The sequence below is a fragment of the Choristoneura fumiferana genome, chromosome 24 (assembly GCF_025370935.1).
Source record: "Choristoneura fumiferana chromosome 24, NRCan_CFum_1, whole genome shotgun sequence".
In the NCBI taxonomy this organism is placed as follows: Eukaryota; Metazoa; Arthropoda; class Insecta; order Lepidoptera; family Tortricidae; genus Choristoneura; species Choristoneura fumiferana.
In genome coordinates, this window is record NC_133495.1 from 2563254 (window position 1) to 2586985 (window position 23732).

Consider the following 23732-nt stretch of genomic DNA (forward strand, 5'->3'; position numbering starts at 1 on the left):
AGACAGGAACTTAAAACGTTGTTGGAGATATTCTGGAGTTGTGGGTTGAAAAGTATGCTGTATAAAAGAGAAAGAATATGAGAGTCACGGCGAAAAACGAATGGGGAGCCACTTGAGATGCGTGCGATAGGTGGAGACGTGGTCATATTTCCGTAATCCGAATATGAACCGAATACAGACAGTTTGGATTCGCTCAAGCTTATTCAGTTGCTCCTCAGTGAGATCAAGATAGGAAATATCAGCATAATCCAAAATGGGCAGAAGAAGAGAATTTGCCAGCGCAACCCTGTAGCGAATGGGAGAAAATTGCGAAGCCGTCTCAGAGACCCACAGCAGCAATATATAGTGCGATATTGGAGCCCCGCAATCCATTTATAAGGACGTCTGTGAACCTCTTCCGTGTGTAATGCCGCCAACACTCTTCATGTTCCTCATTAGTGTTTGTTCTATGGTCCATGTCTGACCACACTCCGCACAATTCTTATCAGATCGTCGAATGGTGAAAAATCCTTTTTAGTGAATTTCAAGAACTCTTCTCTGTCATGCGGTTTTCAAGGACTCATATCTTGTGGTATAATTGAGTCGCTTTTGCATACGCAAAATGTCCAGTCGCGTGAAAAATTGGAAGCATTGCTTTCACACATCTTATGTGTTTTTCCCAGTCACCCATACGTTCGGCTTGTATAAAATGCAGTGCAATAGGTACAGCAGGTCGCAAGTACTGAAGCACAGTTTGTGTTTTACCCAGGTTAGCAGGTTTTTGAAAATGTTCTACTATTTGTAACGTCATGTTAGTTAGGACCTCGTCTTTCTTCGGTCATCGAGTCAAAAGTCGGTGTCTGATTTAGCTTTCTGACATGTTCTTTGTCAACGTTTTTCAAATTCCATTTCTTCCATTATTATCATTGAAATGGCACAAAAAGGTTAAAAACATGTGGCTTTACTGCTCGTGCATACGCGTGCCCATTTAAGCATGCGGGGAACTGAGGCGGCTGACCACACCTATACAAGTTTGACCATAGTTCGGCAAGTCCACTGCCAGCCATAATATAACCAATGGATCCGAAAAATGACATCAACATATGAATCCTCCTAAATCTGAACACAAACGTTGGTTAGAGTTTCATCTTCTAGAGCAACAATATCTTTGGCTTTTATATACAAAGGTTGGTCAAATGTCACCAAACATGTTTGCTGGTTTGTTTTCTTTCTCTTCGGCTGCGTAAGTCAGATCTGATAAGACTGTAGTTAGCTCAGTTGGCGGTAGATTTACAAATGGCAGTGTTATAATCTGTGATTTCACATATGGGTTGGGCATTAGTGAGCTGTTCCATGAAACCTTGCCAATGCGGGTAAACAGGGTAGTTGTAAGTTATGCCCGTAGAGTCAAGCAAAGTCGTGGGTTAGATAGCTTGGACTCTTCTTCGATGTCACCTTGGCGATTGAACTTGCTTCAACTTATATCTTCGATACCTGATCTGTTACGTCTTTGAAAGGTTTTAATTGGTATTTTCCGAGCAGAAGCTAGTTCTGATGATGATGTAGGCAGTTTCTTTCTTTAATTTCTCTATTTGCTGTGTTTTTATAGCATCGCTAGGAGTTATGGATACCCATTTATTCCACCCATTGAATGAAATGTCCCCTTCCCGGTCAAAGTGGCAATTTAAAATCAGCATTATCGATGCACCATGAGGATGCTGTATCTTCAATTTTTGGAATCCCATGTTTTCACTGCTGAAGACTAACAAAGCAACATCTCTGTAGCTGGAACAAAACCCCAAACTTTGAAACTACGTCTACATATTCTCGAACCGAACTTTACGATACAGATAAACTGCTAGACCCAATTGAAGCGAGGATAAAAAAGAGCGAGGTCTTATTGCAGCAATTATAGAGTGAGCTAAGGCCGTACACTTCTTTTCGTATGTCTGTTCTTTGTCTTTCTTTCTCGTTTTCGGGAACCACATTATCAAGCTCATCCAAAAAGCTCATCGAGATATCTGGGTAATCTGCTGTGTAAAAGCCGAGGTCCGAATATCTTCACGGATTATTTCCGATGCCGTTTTCACTATTCTCAATCTTTCGTCTTATCATTGCTTACTCGATTGTTGCACCAATTCAGTAATTTTAATCCAGTGCCACGAAAACACGCAACTTTGCGATTTTTAGTCAAACTACTTAAGACTACTCCATCACCGTATCTATCTAATAGTTTTCTCTCAAAAGACCTCATGGATATAGAAGTTCCTTCAGGTAATTTGTCATCAACAATCTGTTTCAGCTTATCCAAATCAAACTGACACTCATCTGTTGATTCAAGAAATTGCCACAGTTCTTGTAATGCGTAGGCGAACTCATCATTTTCAGGACGTCCGCGTCCCTTGTCATTCCGTATATTCCTGGAAAACATGCTATTACATTCTTTATGGTACCAGGCTTCTGTTCCTGGTAAACATACAACGCCATGTATTCAAGATAAAACCTCGGTGCCCCATGGATCATTTCTATTTGTAGCCACATTGAATAATCTTTCTCTTACCGTCAACGATGATATATGGTGAATAGGTTGGCGTCTTTCAACGGGTTTCTTTTTTTCAGATGTTATGTTACATTTTTCACCACATATGAGACAGTTATTTTTGAAATCAAAAAACTGTACTCGATCGTAAATCTCTTATATTTGACGTTGAGGTTGAGGCGTCCAATGCTTGCTCTTGTTGTGCTTGCTCGGCTTTTTTTTATATTCTTTTCCCTTGTATATTCTCTCCTGCACTTTGTATGAACTTTAATACTGTCAACATTTTGAATGCACAAGTGTTTGTCGTCTTTCCTCTGCTTACTTGCCTTTATTAATGTAGGCAAACCTTTGACCACATTCACCGTCTCTCCTTCTGATAAAGGATTTTCACAAATAAAACAATCGTTTATTGACGCCATACTGGCATGCCTGGGTAACACAATAGTCTGAACATCACCCATATACACTACAGAGTATTTACACAATAAAGAGTTGAGAGTTACGTAAGCGAGGGCTCGCAGTTGCGCGCAGCACGTGACTATCGCGTTCGCAGCTCGGACTGTCACTGCGCACTGCGCAGTGCGCTGCCCTGCGGCCGCCGATTGAATCGCCGTGCCATAGTAAATGAGAACAAGTATGCACACTCCGACCCTTTAGGAGACTTAACTGCCTACTCTTAGGGTTGTCGATGTCTATTTTAGAAAAATTAATTAACTACCGGCAAATAGTTTTAATATGAAAGTTAACTTGAAATTGTCTAATATCTGTGTCTAGAGAAACATGATTCTTTGCCGCTCTATTATTATTTATACTAAATTTTAAAATATTATTTATAAATCGCCGAAGTGGTGATGGCGACTGTGTTACCTACTCATGTTTCCTACACATAATACTAAAGTATATTGTTTATAGGAGGTAGGTATCTATTATTTTTTTATGTGTCCTTGCACGAAACTATCACACTACATTATATACTACTAATTTACAACTATAATTTATACAAAAAAACCGACCAAGTGCGAGTCGACTCGCGCACTAAGGGTTCCGTACCATTATCTATACAACATTAGACATTAGCAAAAAAAAAAACAAGTTTGTTGTAAATATTTATTTTTATTTTAATTTAACTATTTATTTTTGAAGTGATTATACAACGTCTTCTTGTTGCCGTTATTAATATCGAACAAAAACGGCAAAAATCACATTTGTTGTATGGGAGTATTTATTTCATTCCATTTTTAGTATTTGTTATTATAGCGGCCACAGTAATACATAATCTGTGAAAAATTTAAGTGCCTAGCTATTATGGATGACGGCTCAAGAGATAGAGCCCTGTGACAGACGGACGGACAGACAGACAGACAGCGGAGTCTCAGTAATAGGGCTCCTTTGGCACCCTTTGGGTACGGAACCCTAAAAATACGTAAGTACGAGTACGCGAACGTAAAAGGTGATCATCTCGCGAAGCGCACACATTTAAGCCGCGCGATGTACTTTTGTTCGTAGTGAACATAACTTGGTCTCTTTTACTATGGCCGTGCAGAGCGGGCGGGGTAGGGGTTGGGAACTAGCGCACTAACCGAGCGGCGGCGAACACCGCCCGGCTCTTTCAAAAGTTCAAATTAATCGACGAGATTAGCTGATGATGGTGAATTTTCAAAATAGCATAGCAGCGTCAAATGAAAGTGTAGAAATGAATTATACCTTTTTATAAAGAGCATAGCCTATTCTTTACTTTAGTCATACATATATTGGCGGTAAAGCGTGAAATAATTGAAAAAACTAAACGATTAATAAAAAAAATTGGATAATTATTAAAAATGTTCGTATTTGTGGCCAGATTGCGATGAAACTGTAAGTGGTATCGCTTTGTATGTATGAAAGGTTATAGTAATTTATCTAGGATTCTTTCGTTTCTACACATTTTTTATGTATCGTGTACGGTTCTTTTAAAATGGAAATACCGCGGTCCGGGACATTTCGAGGGCGCGGGGGGTGAAGCTCGCCCCGGAGGGGGGGAGAGTGGATAATATTTACTTTGCTCTATAACCTACATATCCTGATAGATAAAAGTCTTGCATTAATTTTGCCAAATTTCCATACATTGAATTTAGTTTCTTAACCTACTAGTGTTCTTAACATTTAGGCATACATTTTGACAATTATCTTAAATCTTTTTTACAAATATGTACTCTTAATCCAATTAGATACTTCACTTATTAAATTAACTCATTTCAGCGTTCAAAGAAAGTTAAACGAGTAAATTTATTGTATGTTGAAATTACTGAAATCTACTTTAAATATAATTTGACCACGTCGTGTAATCGTTGGCTCGGGTAAAACAGTTACAACAATGACCAGCAGTGGTATAGCGGTATAGCACGCGGTACGGAATACCGAGGACCTGGGTTCGATTCCCAGTGCTGGTCTATTTTTCTGGTTTTTCTGTGCATCTATATTTCAGTTTGTATTTTCTATTTAGGTTTTTACGGGATGACCGTAAAAGTAAAAATTTGGAATTGAAATAAAAATACAAAAAGATTCCAAAAAAACAATCTTAAGTTACAACATCGTCTAAATTTTTTTATGGTGCAAATGTCATCAACTGTTGGTATGTACGAGGGTGGCTGATAAGTTTCCGAAACGGCGCAGAAATAATACAATATGTATATGTTTTATGTTTTATTTTTCAACGTAGGTACCTCCTAAGTCCACGCACTTAGCCCAACGTTTCTCCAATGCTGTTATCCCCTTCCGATAGAAGGTTTCGTCAAGTCCCTCAAAATACCCATTTACAGCTTCTATGACTTCAGTATTTGAGGAATATTTTTGTCCACCTAGCCATTTTTTAAGATTTGGGAAAGGTGGAAGTCGCAAGGTGCTAAGTCTTACGAATATGGAGGATGGGGTAGCAATTCGAAGTGCAATTCCTTGATTTTGGCGGTTGCAACTTTAGCTGTGTGAACAGGGGCGTTGTCCTGGTGAAGTAAAACTTTTTTCTTGTGCAGGTGAGGCCTTTTCTCTTTTATTGCGTCACTGAGATTCTGCAGTAAGTCAGCATAATATTGACCGTTTATCGTTCTTCCTTCTGTAGATAATCTACTAAAATTATTCCTTTGGAATCCCAAAATATGGTTGCCATCACTTTGCCGGCAGACAAAATCGTTTTGGCTTTCTTTGGTGCCGGTTCACCGCGATTTGTCCACTGCCTAGACTGTTCTTTTGTCTCCGGCGTGTAGTGGTGGATCCACGTCTCGTCAACCGTTATGTATCGACGTAAAAACTCCCTAGGATTAGACCAGTACTTCTCCAAACATTCCGCCGAAAGATCCTTGCGTCGTTGCTTCTGCTCATTTGTCAACAGACGCGGCACCCATCGAGCTAGCTTATTCATTGCCAAATGTTGGTGCAAAATATTAAGAACCCGTTCTCTTGAAATGTTGACCATCTCTGCTATTTTCCACAATTTTACACGGCGATCATCCAATACAATTTTTTTAATTTTATCGATCATTTCTGGAGTCGTTACCTCATTTGGCCGTCCGCTGCGGGGAGCATCGTTACAGCTCTGTCGACCACGTCTAAAGTCGGAAACCCAAGTGTGAACAGTGCTCAAAGATGGAGAAGAAGACTCCAAAACACGGTCCAGTTTGGCTTTTATCTGAGTTGCACTTTTGCCTTTCAAAACATAAAACTTAATTACCGCACGCACTTCTGTTTTTACCATTTTCATGAAAATGGAAAACAAGTTTTCTTTGAATCGCTTTTAAAAATTACTAGATTTATTATATTTAATTCACGTTGCCTCTGCATTTACACCAAACTCGAGAGATTACAATGACATATATATTTTTTAATTCATTTGTTTTTTAATCTGTCATTTCGGAACTTACCAGCCAGCCCTCGTAAAGGTCGTTCCTGTATCACATTTAGATTCCTTAACTTTTCGTACAAATTTAATTTGAGAATTCACAGCATCAATCGATAAAACTTTACCTACAAAATGTTCAAACTCTTTTTGTACGGAACTGAGCAATAATCCAGTCATTTTCTCTTGTTTTTGGTTGTTGTTTTTTTCTTGATTTCAGAAAAATATTCAGTATCATGTAATCCAAAGGGGGATCATTGAATTTGTGGAGTCAAAATTTTCCTTTACTTCTTGTTCGCGCATGGATTCCGCTATATAATAATCATTTAATGTTTCGTATTCAGAATCATCTGTGTCAGCCGTTATAAGCTCATTGCCTGCAGATATTGAGCTCGGCCCACTATCGTATCTTGTATTCCTTCTTTTGACTAATGATGATGTATGTCCTCGGGGTGACTTTTTTTCGATTTCTTCCTTTCTCTTAAATGTCTTATTTATTCTAGTCTGTTCCTTCTTTCCTAATTTTTTTCGTTTGCTTCTTAGTTTATTTCTGTCTTACCAGAAGCTTTTTTAAAAAAGCAACGTCAGTCGTTGGTGTTCCCGCTTTAATAAGCACATTGGAAAGTACGATAATTTTATTTTTCTTAGCAGGACTATTTTTCACGGAGCTTTTTTCATCTTTTCGTATCCTTAATGTGTTTATGGGACTACTTGTAGAAGCTTTGAACTGTGAAAGATCAGTAGGTGCCGATGTTGCTGTGTCAATACGCAATGATTTGCCCAAACAGGAATTAATTACACTGATACACTGTTTGCTCAGGCTGCCAGGGATAGAACTATTCTGATACTGAGCAATACTGAAAGTGTGTTCCAAGTGGTAGTCTTTGTCATAATTTGTATCATTGCTTGAACAAATATCAGTAGTTTCTGCTACATAAAGGCCAGTACGTTCATCTAAATATAAAGATTCATCGCTTCTTTTTTTGTACATTTGCCACATTAGCGGATTTCTTTTTTGTCTTTTTATTGCCAGAATCAACATTTAAATCGGAAACGGTCACTGATTTTCCCGGCTCGCAATATTTTTTTTTACTCCTCTGTATTTGTAAAGGCCTCTGCGCTCTGGTATCTTTTAAATATTCCACTAGTACTTGATCGGTTCCATACGACAGTATTTCCTCCTGTATTTCCGGAATCTTTTTGAGAACTTCTTGCGGATTCACTGGATATATTCCCGATGCCCTAAAGCCACTTACTATGATCTTTGTCTCCGTCATCCGAATTGCTTCAGTTAATTCAAAAAGCAATTTCGGAAAATGTTTTTTGTTTAATGTCGTTTGGGTCGGATTTTTGAGCTTGTACTGGTACAAAATTTTACGCCAGCACCTTTTTAAAGGGGCAAAAAATGCAACATCTAGCGGTTGCGTAAGATGTGTTGATCTTAACTTTCCACTAGCGCATATACCTCGGTACCTTCTACCATACTCTGCAGCAAATATAAATACTTGTCGTCTTCATCAATGTTCGAGTCGGAATCAATTTTCTTAAACTGTCCCCAATAATACAACCAGTTTTTAATTTCTCCGTCAAATTTTTTAAACTTAATATCTGGTAGCTTGTAATTTATTTTTATATCTTTTACGTTCTTTTGTTTGTTCTTAACTTCGAAATAAATTTCTAACGATGTTTCGATTGTATTTCACCTGTCCCTATATTCCAGGGCCGATGTAAGTTCTGCTTCGAAGATTTCTTCTTTGAATTCTTCATCTTTCAACATGCATTCTTTAACGGTCTAGTCTAATCTTGTCAAATTTGAGGTTAATTCTTTTAATTTTTTGTACTCACTTTTGAGATTTATTTCTAATGTATTGTCTTGTTTGAGCATTGATTCCAGACGATTGGCGCATTGGGTAAACAATCGCCGTTGAGTTTTTCTTTCCTTTACAGCGATCTCCATGCATGAGGTTGTACACTCGATGTTTTTAGGTTTTCACTCTCGCGATGCAGTTTTCGGTTTTCTTTTCACGGTCACGGTCGCCACTTGTTTTGGATCTTTGGATATGAGTACACATTAGTTATTTTTTACGGTTTTTATTGGGGCATACATTAGCCATATTATATTTACATTATTCTTTTTTTTTCTTTTTTACCATAGACTAAAAACAAGGTTTTGGAACACATGTCACATATTTCTATCACTATCATGTCTCTTACCAACCTCTTTTCATCTTCGAACTTGCATAACTTTGCTGCTATTTTTAACTTGGCTACAAAATGTTCTACTGATTCGTCAGGTTGTTGTCTCATGTTAAAGAATTTATAGCTGTTAATAATCCATGATTTGATCTTCTCAAGGCCATTGTACACGTCTAAAACGTCATCTCCCACACAGGACAGAAATATTGCAATTTTTCTCTCTTCTTTTACAACCTCTAGGCCTGCAGCTGTTAGATAAATCTCGAAGCTCTGCCTAAACCTATTCCAAGATTCTGCATCACACACACCTTGGCCAACAGGGAGCTGTAACCCTTGGATAACTTTTTGAACATTTTCTCCCATTTTTAATCAGTTCCACACTAGGATTAATAGTCATTTTTTTTTTCCACACTAAGATTTTGTTTAAAATAGGTTTTACACCTGACACCATGTATTATATTGTATTAATTAATATTTATTTGCGATTAAATAAAATACATATTTCTGTACGAACTCCATCTTGAATGCTAGATTGTTTATTGCTAGAACCTTACTCTATGGATTATCCTAAAGCCTCTTACACACCTACATATGACACAGTCTGGAGAGCAGAATTAAACCCTGCATTTAAATCCCCATGTTCAGAGACATTCTTTAGAAATACTCAAACATACGAAAGAAACCAAGATACAAAAATACGTCTAGTCTTATACTTTATCAATATAGAAAACACGAAAAAAATGTTGATTGTGGAGCATTAGTCTTGCGACCCGACTGTACAACTAACTTTTTATCAGGAAATTTAAATTAGACAAATACTCTTTGCACATTTTAGAATGCTGTAAAGTTCTTTCAATATTCGCTGGCATAATGCTTTTTTAAAACCAGGTGCAAACATAGACCTACTATTTAAAATATCGAAGGTATCCACTGATGTATTAAACTGTAGATCCACAGTCGCGCGTCCGAATGTGTCCGAGCCAAATGAGCGCCACTTTCGTAAACGTGGCCTTCTTTTTTCTCAGTACGTTGTTGTCAGTGCAAGCGTAACGATGCCCACGTGTGTCTTTAAAAAGTGCAAAAATCACTCGCGAAAACGGAACAAATCTGATGGAATATCATACTTTCAGTGAGTATCTGTTGTTTTTTCTATTAAACTAATAATCAGAGAGAAATATTGATTTAAATTCATTTTAAAGCCATTTCTAAATTGCTAATTAAAAGATAAACGTTGCCAGAATTCCACAACAAGTCCGAATGCAGTCTTTGTTCTAAAACCTCAATTCGTCCGTCTTAAGAAACGTCAAACTCATCCAAGCAATCTTGCAACGTCGCCTTCAATGTAGCAAGTGAAATTAATCCCTCTGCCGTTTCTGATAAGGCTTACATTCATAATCGAGCATGCGTATGTGAAATTGTGGAGTTAGCTGTCAAGTGTCAAGCGTTGTGGAGTTTTGCCGCTAGCGAAATTCGACTGTAATGGAGTAAAGACTAGGTTCAAATTTCGTCACGTATTCTTTCTATTTGTTTGTGTGGTGGGATCAGTGTTTCTACGCACACGTAAATATTTTTATTAATTGTGGAATATGGCCGCTAGCTAAATTCAACTGTAACGTAGTAAAGACTAGGTTCAAATTTCGTCACGTATTCTTTTAATTCATTTGTGTGGGTGATGATTTTATTTGTTACACAAACAAATAAATAGTTCGGACATTCTTTGAAGGGGATTTTGTTCGGCAATGTGGATCTACAGTTTAATACATCAGTGAAGGTATCATTTATAATGGTTATAAATTTTATTGTCGCTGAACACTGGCTGAATTCTGGTAATTTTAAAGTGTCTTTACAACAAGTTAGAGCATTTGGCCACAGATTTACTCAAAACTGAGTTGCAAGACGGACTTTCATTTTTTGATTACTGAAGAAAATGTGAACCTGTTTCAGTTTATTTGCTAAATGCAATCCCTTACTATACTGTAATTTTAATATTTTTTTCTAGATATTTAAATTTTATTTCGTCGCCTTTATGATCCAGTAGTATTAGATAATCTCCAAGCGTATTTCTTATTAATTTAATCATGCGACAGGGATCATAAATTTGACAGTAAAAAGTTGCAGCCTAAACGGGTTGCCATACTGATGTTACTTGCTGCGCCATCAAATGTAAGGCCACACACAATAACCTTAATCACATCACATGCAACATAAGCCATTGTCAGAAAGTTCGTTCTTTGTTCTCCATTCAGAGCGTGTATAAAAAATACACTATTGGTATTTTCCAAAATCCATTGATAGCAGTTACCATAAATACCAAGGCTTGAGTCGCCAATGCCAAGCTGTCAATGACAGCTCAATCCCAGTGTCAACATAGCCTCGATATTATTTAGTGAACTATCCCAGACTAGACCTTTACGGATGGCCATTTCCTCAACACACAAGTTAACGTACAGTGGATGTTCACTGTTTTTGGCCAACTTTTCCAGGGTCACGAATGCTTCAGATGTAAATCACGGAGACGCATCAACTTTTTTGTACACCTGCTTAGCGTAGATGAGTGCGGCAATGCTGTTTCGAAGTTTTGTCGAACAAATTTATAGGCCCTAGGCGAAAAGAAATTTAATTTTAACTGTCTAACTAAAATATCTTTTTGTCCAATAATCTACGAGCTCTTTATAATAATAATAATAATAATTTATTTTATTTAAAAAGATAACATAGATCTCATTTTTGTTAGTAGCAATCTTAAAAATAATGTTAGTATTTAAAAACTAAAAACTAAGTTGGATTTTACCCTTAAAATAATTTCGTTTAGAACAGGACAACAAACATGATCAGCTATCATCTTTAAGATGCTGTTTGGGCTGCTCCTTACTCTACTCAGCAGTGACGCTGCTTTTTTGCGCAAAATTGCTGCAAACCCGTCTGTGCGTGACTCAGCGAACATGGTTGATGCGCTGCACCATCTAGGCAGACCAATCAGCATCCTAAAGGCGTTATTGTACTGAATCCTAATAGCATTGTACGACTTTTGGGTATATCGGACCCACAGGCTGCTGGTGTAAAAGGAAGAACAGTACGCCTTAAACAGTGTAATCTTGACCGCGTTTGAACACCTAGCGAACCTGCGGGCCAGCATATTTGCCCTCACACACAATGCTCTTCGCTCTCTTTCCATATCAGCATCGTCCTTCAGATCGTCAGTAACAATGTGCCCGAGATACTTGAAGCGAGTGACTCTCGTCAGGGCGATGCCGTTCAGTTGGACAGGCGGTACAGCTGTGGGACACTTGTTCCCAGCCTTAAAAATCATAAATTCACTCTTTTTCCCGTTATAAAGCAAACCGTGTGAAGAGGCGTAGGATTCACACACAGCTACAAGTTTACGGAGCGCGGCAATGGAGGGAGCCAGCAGCACCATGTCGTCCGCGTAACTAATGTTGTTTAGGCATACGCCATCAACATGGCAGCCGACATGTGTGCCGCCGAGCTGCTCAAGGAGTGCGTCCACATACAGACAAAATAGCAGAGGCGAGCTCAGACCACCTTGACGCACCCCACACTCCATCCTGTACGGTTCCGTGGCCTCCCCCGCCCACCTCACACGGTTCTCCTGGTTTAAATACCAGTACCTGAGAAGATGGATTAACTCTGGCGGTAGCCCAGATCCCTGCAATTTCGTCCACAAAACATCATACGATACGAGGTCAAAGGCTTTCGTCAAGTCCAAAAAACAGGCATAAATAGGTGTTTTTCTGTCTGTGTAGTATTTGACAGTGTGCTTTAGGCCGAGAATGGCGGCCTCTGTTGACAACCCAGGTCGAAAGCCAAACTGAGCGTCATGTAGTTTAATGCGTGCATTGAGGTAGGAGTTAAGCACACTGTCAAACACCTTCGCTACAATAGTTGCTAATGATATAGGCCTGTAATTTGTCCCACAAGTTGAAAATTAAAGCCAGTACACGAGGAAGGTGGATGCCAGCATGCCGGAGATGCTCAACGCTCAAGCCATCATGTCCAGGTGACCTGCCCCCTCATTCTCTTGATTGCTACTCGAATATCTTTAGCACAGACAGAAACTGATACGTCTCCCGTCAGTGTACCAGCTTCGATACCCCGACACGTCGGACCCAATGGCGAGTTAATTTAATTTCTTTGGGATTTGAAACTCCATTTACACTCACAGGCACGCCATTCCTGGGGTTCTCCCAAATTCCAAACGCAAGTTTAGCGTGTCTGTGAGCCTCACTAACATGCTTGTTCCACCCTGCCAAGCCGTTTTTGCGTTTACTAATACTCATTTTATGAGTTTCAGTAGCAGCATGGCATAGAACCCGATTACATCCGTATACAGTTTGTCAATCAGGCGCTTATGGCATAAACTATCGCAATAACTACCGCAGCAATCCTGAAACTCAGTTGGCAAATCTATATCCTTTAACTTTAAATCACAAATTTTGGAAAATTCCGTTATTTGATGAGCACTTCTTTGCCCCCATTTAACTTTATTATTATACTCTAAGCACGTTACACTTGTCTTTTTATTTACTACATTTAAATTACACTTTACTATAAGTGGAAAGTGATCAGACCAAAAAACATCGTATTTAATATGAATGTTTGTAACACACGGCAATGCAGCCTTAGTTGTAATACAATGGTCGAGCCATCGACGGCATCCGTGTGCCTCGCTTATAAATGTGAATGCTCCCGACGACTTCAAAATATCTAAATCGGCACATACCCAGTCCTGGTCCCGTGCAAATTCGACGAGCTCATTGTAGAACCGCTCTCCCGGGTGCGCGTTAAAGTCGCCGAGAATAAACACAGACTCGGTATCACTCTCATCTATGATCGCACAAATGGCACTTAAGCAATCAATAAATGCCAGAATGTTTTCACTCATGTCAGTAGGCATATAGACACTTATCACAACAACGGGCGAACCGTTTGTTAACGCACGAATTGCACATACGCGAGGATTAGCACACGGAATGACTGTCACGCACTGGAAGAGAGATTTGCGCCACAGTAGCGCCACGCCTCCGTGCGGCCTCCCGCGCAGAATGCCCGCTGCCGTGTCGACTGCGGACGTGCCGGTGCTCCCGAACTCTTCGTGTACAGTGTCCAGGAACGACAAGTCATGTGGCATTAACCAAGTCTCCTGAAGCGCAATAACATCCCCATCACTGCATAGTTGTTTAACTCCGTCTATACATCTCCTAATATTCTTACAATTGTATGATATAAGGGTCGTATTAGTCATTGCTTATTTAAATTTCTTCGCTCATCTTGCTTCATGTATGGCATAAAACGTCTACACGTTATTCCGTCTGGCCATAACTTTTCATTTAGATAAACATCTAACTTATTTTTCTGTACCATAGCTTTAAAAGACTGATAAGTTTTTTCGCTTTTCATTTTTATTTTATGTAACACAATCTTTTCGTTTGTCTTAGCCAGTATGTAGTCAGCGATATCTTTGTCCGACGTTTCTTTATGCACATTCGAAATGAATAAGGCAGTTCTCTGATCCGCCGCTTTGAATTTGTCATTCGGTAAAATTGTTGCTTTTCCTCGCACAGGTTCCAATCTATTTCTATATTTTTTTCTTTGCACTTTAATCCATTCTAAATCACAGTGCTTATTATTTTTCCACTCACCTGCTTGTAATACAATCTCCGCTACAGATTTGTTGCCTTTGCCTCCACTGTTTACATCGTTGCTTATTTGAGTAGAATTCATTTGCAGTTGTTGCACACCGCTATTCATTGTTTGTATCGGAATCCTGCTCGATCGCTTTGGTGAGTCATCGCTATCACTCTCATCAGTAGTAGTTGCGTCTTCCAAAGTAACCGTCGGCGCTGGGAGTGGCTCCTCAGGCGCGAGCGAGACAGCGCTCTCCACATTCGCGCCCGAGTGTGACGGCAACGGAGAGCGCGCACACACTTTGTTTTCGGGCGGTATGTTTGCGTCGGTAGTTGCAGAAAAATGTAGAAAACCGAACGGACCGCTATCTAACAGATAATTGCCTCTTTTTCTTGTATTTACGTTTCCGTCATCGACATTTAATAGTGATGCATACTTTAACTTGTGAACCTCTGAACGTAAGTCGTTAATCTGGTCCATCGTCGCGTAAGATTCCCTCACATTCGCTACGGCAGACTTCAAAGAAACGATGTCCTTTAATAAAGACGTGACATCTACGTGGTCAAAGGTTACGGGGGGTAATTTTTGCAACTCCTTTGCTACAAATATCGGCGTACCATCCGGGTCTGTCTCCTTGAACGTGCAAATAATGTCTGCAACATCCCTCTGCTCTTTATCCTTACGGCGCGAGACATTTCGCTTCGATGTCGAGATCGACTTGTACAGTAGCACTTTCGCAGCATCAATATCAGTAGTCGAAAATGCACTTACACACACTCGAATCAACCCCTCTTCGTCCATCACGTCCAATTTATTCTGTATAAAACATAAAACTTCATTTATGACTATATTGCACTGAGCGCACTTAAGTATTCCCGCTGACATTATTTCTACACCCGTTCGCTTACGCGTTCGCGCGGAGACTGAACCGTACCGTTATACCGCACCGTTTATACCGTAGCCTAATCGATTCTTCAGTAACAAGTGCTCTTGCCTTGTTTATGCCTTCTGCATTTTTAATCGCATCGAAACTTCTTTATTTCTTTCTAAAAAGTGTTGAAACCATTTCTGTCCCGGACGATCATTCTTGAAATTGTTTTTTATGCCGACGTCTCTAACTATTTACTGTATGACGTCTAATAACTTTTGTTTCTTCACAGGAAAACCACATCATGCTATATCTAGCAGCCACTTTACTACTTTTGCTTCGCCTTCCCTTCCCAATACAGGATCGGGTCCAGGCTTTTTGAGGCTATCTGTGGTACGCCCACATTCTATCCAAATCTTTTGTCTTCGGTATTCCATATTCCCTACATACTGCCGAAACTTCCCTGTTTTTGTCTCTTATTTCGGCCAACGCTTTTTGCAAGGTCTGTTCGGTGTAGGGAGCAGTCTTTTTAAGATTGTTTTTATGGGATCTTTTTGTATTTTTTATTTCAATTCCAAATTTTTTGTTACTTTTACGGTCATCCCGTAAAACCCATATCGAAAATACAAACTGAAATATAGATGCATTGAAAAACCGGAAAAATAAGACCAGCGCTGGGAATCGAACCCAGATCCTCGGCATTCCGTGCCACGTGCTATACCACTACACCACCACTGCCAGACTGTCCAGTGGCAACCCTCGGACCGTTATAAAGACATACTACAGGTTAGGTTAATATAGAACTACAATTTAATTTAATTGCAAGGAATGTTTAGTAAAATTTTATTCTGCTTTTTATTATCCTTATGCAGTAAGGTATTAAGCACTGTCAAAAATTAAATGAACAAGTAAATACACATCTGACATATTTAGGGGCTGTTTCACCATCTATTGATTAGTGTTAACTGGCGGTTAGGTGTGATGCCGTCTCTATTCGTTTGTTCAAATAGACGGAGACGACATCACATTTAACCGTCGGTTAACGCTAATCAATGGATGGTGAAACAACCCCTTATTATTTTATTTATTAAGAAATCGTACATTTGACTTAAAATCAACATCATTCAAACCAATACTCGTCTGATATAGACATCAGCAACATTTTTTGTTTGATGATTGTAATGAATGAGCCCGTCTTTATTATAGGCTTTATTTACCGAAAAACAGCATGACATTAATATAGTGACAGTATGCAATAGACACTGTATTTAGTTTTAATACTACATTTTTCTCGGCGTATAAAAGTCTTGCAGATAAGTAGAGGCCTTCGGCCCGCTCAGAACGTCGCGGGGGGGTCGCCGGGTCGCTAAGCGGCGGTGCAGGGTCATCCGAAGCGGGTTGTTCTTGCGGTAGCTCGTCCTGCCCTTCAGGCTCTGCCTGTTGTTCCGCCTGATCTACTTCTATTATGTCGCTTTCCCCTGTGGGTGCGAGATGACGGTTAGAAACTGTTAACTCTCTACCATTTGGTAATCGTACAGAAGTATAGAATGGGTTCGCTTCCAAGATATCCACTTCTTCAACCAGAGGATCGTATTTACTAGTACGATTGAATTTTTTTAGCAATCCTTTTCTAGAATGTTGCAGCCAAGATGGCATGGACTGCCCGAAAAATGAGACGACGTGGATGATTAAATATACGTTCATGGGGTGTGGTGTTTGGTGCTGTGCAGAGCAACGATCGAATGCTATGATGTGCTTGCGTCATTACTTCTTCCCACATAGGTAAAAGTAGATTTTTGGTTTTCAGAGCCAGGCGAATGGTTTGCCAAAGAATGCCCATATTGTCTCTCAACTTGACATTACCCTGAGGGTTATAGGGTGAAGATCGACTGGTAGTGACGCCTTTTGAGTGTAGAAAGTCTTTAAATTCTTTGGACATAAATGCAACACCTTGATCTGTGTGCACCATTGCGGGTATGCCAAAAACTGAAAATAGTTCAGTAAGATGCTTTATTACTGTCTGTGTACTGGCGTCAGGGCATGCATATGCAAAGGGAAATCTGGAGAATTCGTCAACTATGGTAAGAATATATTTGTTGTTAGTAGATGACGGTAGAGGTCCCTTGAAATCCATTGCCAAATGCTCTAGTGGCATTGTTGCTTTAATTAATGTTCCTATGTTATTATTGAATTTCGGTTTGATTTCTGCACATACTGGACAAGAAGAGACCACCCGTCTGACATCATCGCTCGAGTACGGTAGATTCTTGGTTCTTATCCAGTGGGTTAGTCGCGCTACTCAGGGTGGCAAAGGGATTGGTGCAGATCCTTGAGTTTGTCGTCAATATTCGCAGCGCACGTTAATTGCCTTGTCAGGGCATCAGCAACAGTATTTTCTCTACCAGGTCGATATTTGATATCAATTATTTTACTTGCATGTCCTTGCAACATGTACGCTACAGATTTTTGATCTGTGATTAAGATGAATGGGCGACCAATCAGATAGTGCCGCCACTTCTTTAGACTTTCAATTATTGCGCATGCCTCCTTTTCAATAGTTGGATACCTCCTTTCGCTGTCGTTTAGAGATTTCGAAAAAAATGCCACGGGTCGTCCGTTCTGAGTGAGTGAAGCAGCTATTGAATAATCTGAGGCGTCCGTTTCTACTGTATTTTGGGATCGATTGCCGATAGTGATGCCTTTAGTATTATATTCTTTAGCTCTTCGAAACAATTGATTTCAAGTTTTCAACGTTGTTCATTGGGAAAGATTCAACTAGTGTAAGAGAATGAAGTTTAAATTGTAATGAATGAGCCCGTCTTTATTGTAGGCTTTATTTACCGAAAAACAGCATGACATTAATATAGTGACAGTATGCAATAGACGCTGTATTTAGTTTTAATACTACAATGTGTTCCCCTGTCGATCTGCTTCTATTATTCGGCACTGTTAAATTAACAACCGAAGCAAGTCTTTCGGATGATACCGAGGAAGCTTGATATATTAAATATTTAACCCTTTGACCATTATTTTTTTAAAGCAATGAATCGAGAACTTTAACGATACGCACAGCATGAATGATTTTTTTTATGATTTTTGAGAAAGAGAAAGGTATATATTATTGCAGGGTTTCGAATTATGAGACGGCAATATGTGTTTGCCGCTATCAGCCAAGGGCATTAAGTGACAAGACCGTCATGTCAGTTTGCCGGGGGAACTACGGGTGGCACGACGTATCTAAAATAAATAAATTAAAAACCAATAGATGATAAGAAAACCTTTTTATAAAATTAAAAATACCTAACCTGCGAGTTAAGCAACAACAATATATTATATTATAAGATTGCACGCACGAACAATCAACACTTTTTTTGCGAGATTTTTTACTTCCGTTGTCATTTCTAACTAACACGGCTAATTCAGCAATAAAGGTAAAAGGCAAATTTGAAGTATTGAATTAAGCTATTGCTCCATATATAAATCAATAACAATTGTAGCCTAACCCACCCTTTCCTTTAATAAACACCAGACACTTAACGGATAGTGGCAAATATATTGCCGTCTTCATTTTTTAAAATTATCAAATAACAGTTTTTTTTTCTTTAAACTTTATATCGCCAATCTTGTCTCTGAAAGTAGAGAATTGTGACTATCGGATAAATCCAGCAAACAAAATTTTATTTACAAACATTTTTGTTCAATTGTAAGGAATAGTTAAAAATCTAAGTTCAGGCCTAAGAATCATCATTTAACATGGGTTGGAATAACGTTTATCTGCTATTCTTTTTTTCGTAAATTGGTACGAGTATGTTCTCTTATGCGAACCAAAAGTTATATTAACTAACAACACGTTCATTGAGAAAAAAATAAAATATCTGAGTCGTATGACGGCAAATATCTTGCCGTTACCCACTAAAGGGTTAAGGGCAATTTCCGAAAGAACCGGCGTGAAGTGTCGGCAATTCACCCAAAACTTTATTGGATCCGACTTCCTCTCAAGAAGTGGTTGGTACAGATACTGCTTAAGCTCATTGGGGACAGAGCCAGAGCTTGAGACCTCTTGCGTAGTGGTGCTCAGATTTAATAATTTTTCATGTCTGCTCCAGATAGATGACTCATTTTCTTGTACTGATGCTGCTCGGTCTGACTTACATCAGGTAGGTCCTCTTCCTCTACGCCGATGTTCTGAGCGAATATCGTCGCTTACTTTAGATAAGCATTTGATACGGCAATTGGAGAATTGTGGAAGGCCTGCCAACGCTTAGTCCTCGGTTCATGGTCGCCACTCGTGGACCTTTCTCCCCCAACGGCTATTTATTCTTCGAGCGATGTGGCCCGCCCATTGCCTCTTTCACTCGCATATTTTCCCAGCTATGTCGGTGTTTCCAGTTATATACGCTTGAACCAAGGGTCCAAAATGGTAGCTAGTAGCTACTGAGAGAAAAGTATTTCGCTCTAAAGGACTTAGTTTCTCTTAAATTTTATTGAGTTAAGCCTGTTTTACATTTATCCCTACAGTGGTCGATGGAGCTGCTTGATTGGTTACTTGGCCAACTAAATTTAATACAGGAATGTCTAAGCTTGCTGTCACATAATTGGCACTAGTTGAAGATACTTGTTCTGTTATTTGCTCTTGTGAGAAAATTTCCTCAAGTCAACGCACGTATGTGATAGTCTGTGGTAACGTTTCTTAAGTCGAAGTGTATGTCTAAAGAAACTGTTTTTCGTTTTTGCATGAAACTGTTACTCTGTAAATTATAAGAAACTCTTTCTCGAAACAGTTTCAGAAAATAACGCTCAGCTCTAGAGCTTTCCCTATTTTTCCCCGTAATAGATTTCTGGCCTCATAGATTTAACCAGTAGCTGACCGTTTTTAATAATACCTGTTTTTCTTTTTTCATGAGCTCATAGTGGGTAATTCCACCAACAATCAGTCCCCCCAATAATTACTGGTTGGTCATTGTAGTACACTCGTAATTATTGTCCTTTCTTTGTGGCAGTCAAAACTTATCTATTGGCTATTTTTACATTTATATTTTGACTCAATTTATACTCAGCTTGTATGAAGTTGTGAATGGCTCTTCAATTATTTGTTCTGTGCATAAGGCAATAAGCATTTCTGCGCTTCCTCCGTCCCTTCCTTCTGCAGCATGCGGCTGTCCTTATCCTCGGATGAGGTCCCCTGCCTCGTCTCCTGCCTCTAGTTATATCCTTGTTTTTTGCTGCACTTGTAAGCAATGTGGCCTTCTTTGCCACATTTGTAGCAGTTTTTCTGCAGTTTTGTTCTAATTTTAACTCGGCATCTAATAACCTTGATTTTCCAAATTGTATGGTAAACTCCTTTTCTGCACTCATTCTTTATGATGTTGTTAGAAATGTATGGTATTTGTCAGACAATGTGAGAAACAAGTGTGTGAGTTTATCACTGTCTTCCACAGGAATTGATCCTACGGCTGCTTCAAGCTCTCCGATAACACTGTCAAACTTCAAAAAGTGGTCCTGAGGTTTCTGATTACTTGCCAGTTTCACTGATAATAACTTCTTGCGTAAGTATAGTTTATTGAAGACACTTTTTCTTTCAAATACATCCTCTAGGGCTTGTATCATTTCCGATGCCGTCGTGCATTTTTTCACGAGATCCAAGTATCTGTCACTTAGGCATTGTAGAATACGAGTAACGGACTTAGCTTTTGCTTCGTTAGACACGTTAACTTTGTCTTCTTATTTGTTGTCTCCGTTTTTGTCCAGAACTCCTGCCAATCCCTTCTCTTCAAGGATGCGAAATTTTCGCTTAGTTTTGGTACATTACACATTGGACATGGTCAACCACGCTCTGCTGTTGATTTAAATAGACCAATGAAACTTGCTGTTTCATATTATAAAGCGATTTTATTGCGGCATCACACCGATACAGTTTTAGTGGGAAAACGAACAGAGAGAAATGTCATCTGTCACAATTAAAGTGTAAAGTGTTAATCCTAAAGTATAAAGTAAACAAACTACGAAGTGTCTATTAAGTCCTGTCGGTAGAGCACAGTTTTTTTTCCTTTACCAACTTGTTCGTAAATGCACATGAACTGAATGGTGTTCCATCTTGCCGCGCGTCTTAATGTTTTAATTTGTTGTTTCGCCATGTAGGTGGTGCGGTACCGGTGTTCCGACGAGCCTTACTCTTCCCCACGCGGGTGGCCTTGCAGGATGAAGTCGGGATCTACACGTACGCTGGTCTGCATCAGGCCGCCAGTCAGCTCAGCAACGAGATCTCTACTCAACTACGTAAGTTAAATACTACCTTACCTTTACGTGCGGTTCCGCTCGCATTTGCACCGTCAGTTCAATAAAATTGTCTGGATTTAGGTAAATTTTCAAAAAGTCAAATATGCCGAAAAAAATACTTATAAAACTTTTCTAAAATGTGGCCCTTATAATGATGATGGCCTTATAATTCGTGTAGCTTTCGTTATTGAGGAAACTGCTAAAATAGATTTAAAAACAATGAGGAAAATATCTCCACGGAACGTCTCTAATGTTCGACGAACAAAAATGCTAGTGCTAATTTGAAATCGATCTTTTCATTGCTCTTTCAGATATGGCGTAAACAAAAATGTGCAATTATACAAGCATTTCACATCTTAAAATTAACAGCGAATATACCAAGTCATTTGAAAACTGTCTAGTTTTTCGTCTGTAGAGCCGTTTACTGGAAAACCTAATATTTATTGTTTGTCTTGCAGTTGGCAATTCCGAGAGGACTATCGCTTATATGTGTCGCAACGATGCCTCACACGTCATCGTGCAGTGGGCCATTTGGATGACGGGAAATATAGGTTAGTGACTAAAGCCACGTTTAGACCTGCAAGAAAAGTCATGCAAGTTGCATTAGCTTGCGCCGTTCGATTAACCGCCTCAAACTCGTTAGCTTTATGGTCTCGCAATGTAGTGTAATTTGTACGATTTTTCTTGCAAGGCAATTTAACTAGACTTTAAGAGTCAAAAAATATTCCCTTCAGCTTTAAGCGTACTGATGGTCGATTCTGTTATAGACGATGTTCAATATCGATTTTTGAATTGTTTGAATCGTAGCATCTGGCCATTTTTAATGCTGATACAAAAATTAAGAACTAATGTAAGAAAAAAACTTAGTTTATTTTGAATTAGTAGATTAGAAATTATAAAATCTGAAGGTTCCGTTGGAGCTCATACATACATTCCATTTAATTTTTCTAAACGAATTACAGGAGAACTAGTTAATTAAAGTAACCCTGGAACGAATCCTTATTTATTAAATATTTTCTAGTGTTTTGGTACAAAGCATTAAATGAGTCAAAATGTTGCACCCACGGTAATGGAATCGCTCTGACATTTTTAATCCGAAGATATGATATTTTGTGACTTTATTTTATTTATATGTTACTTTTTCAGCGGTACCTTTAACCCCACTGCATCCACCAGAAATGCTCAAATACTTCCTCAAAGACAGCTCAGCTGGCCTTGTCATATGCACTCAGGAATACGAAAACACATTACGTCCATTAGCAAAAGAAATATCCAAACCCTTACTAGTTACTGGCCGAGACAAGGAGATAACGGCTCAGCTGTACCAACCTAATAACTCTTTTATGAAGCCCAAAGCGGAGAACACTTTGAGCGATGTTGGAAAAACCAATGCCTGGTATGGCCGGAATGATGCGCTACTCATTTATACTAGTGGTAAGCTTATTGTCTTGAACCTGTTCATTTAATTAATTCTTTGCTATTGGTATTTATTACTGACTACTGAATTTGGACAAAATTAAATGTTGATGATGTGGGAATGGTGACGGATTAGGGAGGTGAGAATGATTTAAGAAGGTGACGAAATGGGACTATAAACGAAGTCGTCTTTCTCAAGCCATTAAACGATAGATATCTTCAGACGAAAACTATAATAAATCTATGTCAGTTCATAATCGCTCTGATAACATGAACCGCCTAAAACATACTCTTAGTAAAGACATCCAAAATATTATCATTAAACAAATTCGATTGGCATTACACGGCCAAATTACGAAATGGCAGATATCTTAAGAATTTATGAACGATACTATGACTAGTAGATTTCTCCAAGGTATTAGCGCGATGGAGAACTAATTCCCATAAACTCGTCTTTTATGTGTAGCATGTAGCTTCATTTGTTACGTTTTTTTAAAAAAGAGTTACGTTTTCAGGGACAACGAGTAAGCCCAAAGGCGTTGTATGGACGCACAGTATGCTGTCGTCTCAGATAGCGTCGTTGCACGCAGCATGGCGTTATTCCGCGCAAGATGTGGTCCTGCACGCATTGCCGCTTCACCACATCCACGGACAACTAAACTCGCTTCTGGCATCCTTGTCTGCTGGAGCCAGGTAATGTGACTGTGCCCACAAAGAATGGTACTAAAGTAATATCTTCAGTGACTTAAACACGACTACCAATAATTGCTAAATTTATCTCAACGATTCGACCAATTTGCAGCGGCCGTGGTCACGAGTAGACTAAAGTGGGCGCGCTTTCGTTTAGCCACGCGAGTTTTTTTTAACTACCCTAAAATTTATGTGCTAAAGAAATACAGGATTTTTAACCGGGATAGAGTGTACCTAATTATTACTTCATAAAG

At 39.1% G+C, this 23732-nt stretch overlaps 3 protein-coding genes and 1 pseudogene across 3 annotated transcripts in view; 1 reads left to right on the plus strand and 3 right to left on the minus strand.

Moving 5' to 3' along the window:
* Positions 1-23732, minus strand: part of LOC141441758 (ornithine decarboxylase 1-like) — a 72513-nt gene that overhangs the window by 47962 nt on the left and 819 nt on the right. The window lies entirely within an intron of this gene.
* Positions 1797-8693, minus strand: LOC141441907 (uncharacterized; annotated as a pseudogene).
* LOC141441687 (uncharacterized) lies at positions 11273-12508 on the minus strand. The gene has a single exon (XM_074106495.1). The coding sequence runs from the start codon at positions 12145-12147 to the stop codon at positions 11344-11346; it is 804 nt and encodes a 267-aa protein (XP_073962596.1). The 5' UTR covers positions 12148-12508; the 3' UTR covers positions 11273-11343.
* On the plus strand, positions 20304-23485 carry LOC141441908 (malonate--CoA ligase ACSF3, mitochondrial-like). Its single transcript, XM_074106799.1, has 5 exons — positions 20304-20642; positions 21235-21372; positions 21831-21923; positions 22519-22806; positions 23304-23485. The coding sequence occupies exons 3-5, from the start codon at positions 21860-21862 to the stop codon at positions 23483-23485; spliced, it is 534 nt and encodes a 177-aa protein (XP_073962900.1). The 5' UTR covers positions 20304-20642; positions 21235-21372; positions 21831-21859.

What these genes read in the sequence shown, in the direction of transcription:
- LOC141441908 (XM_074106799.1), top strand. Translation starts at nt 21,860, where the DNA reads ATGTGTCGCAACGATGCCTCACACGTCATCGTGCAGTGGGCCATTTGG. An exon ending in TTGGATGACGGGAAATATAG is followed by an intron (nt 21,924 to 22,518) that starts GTTAGTGACTAA and finishes TTACTTTTTCAG; the next exon opens with CGGTACCTTTAACCCCACTG. An exon ending in GCTACTCATTTATACTAGTG is followed by an intron (nt 22,807 to 23,303) that starts GTAAGCTTATTG and finishes TTACGTTTTCAG; the next exon opens with GGACAACGAGTAAGCCCAAA.
- LOC141441687 (XM_074106495.1), bottom strand. Translation starts at nt 12,147, where the DNA reads ATGGAGTGTGGGGTGCGTCAAGGTGGTCTGAGCTCGCCTCTGCTATTT.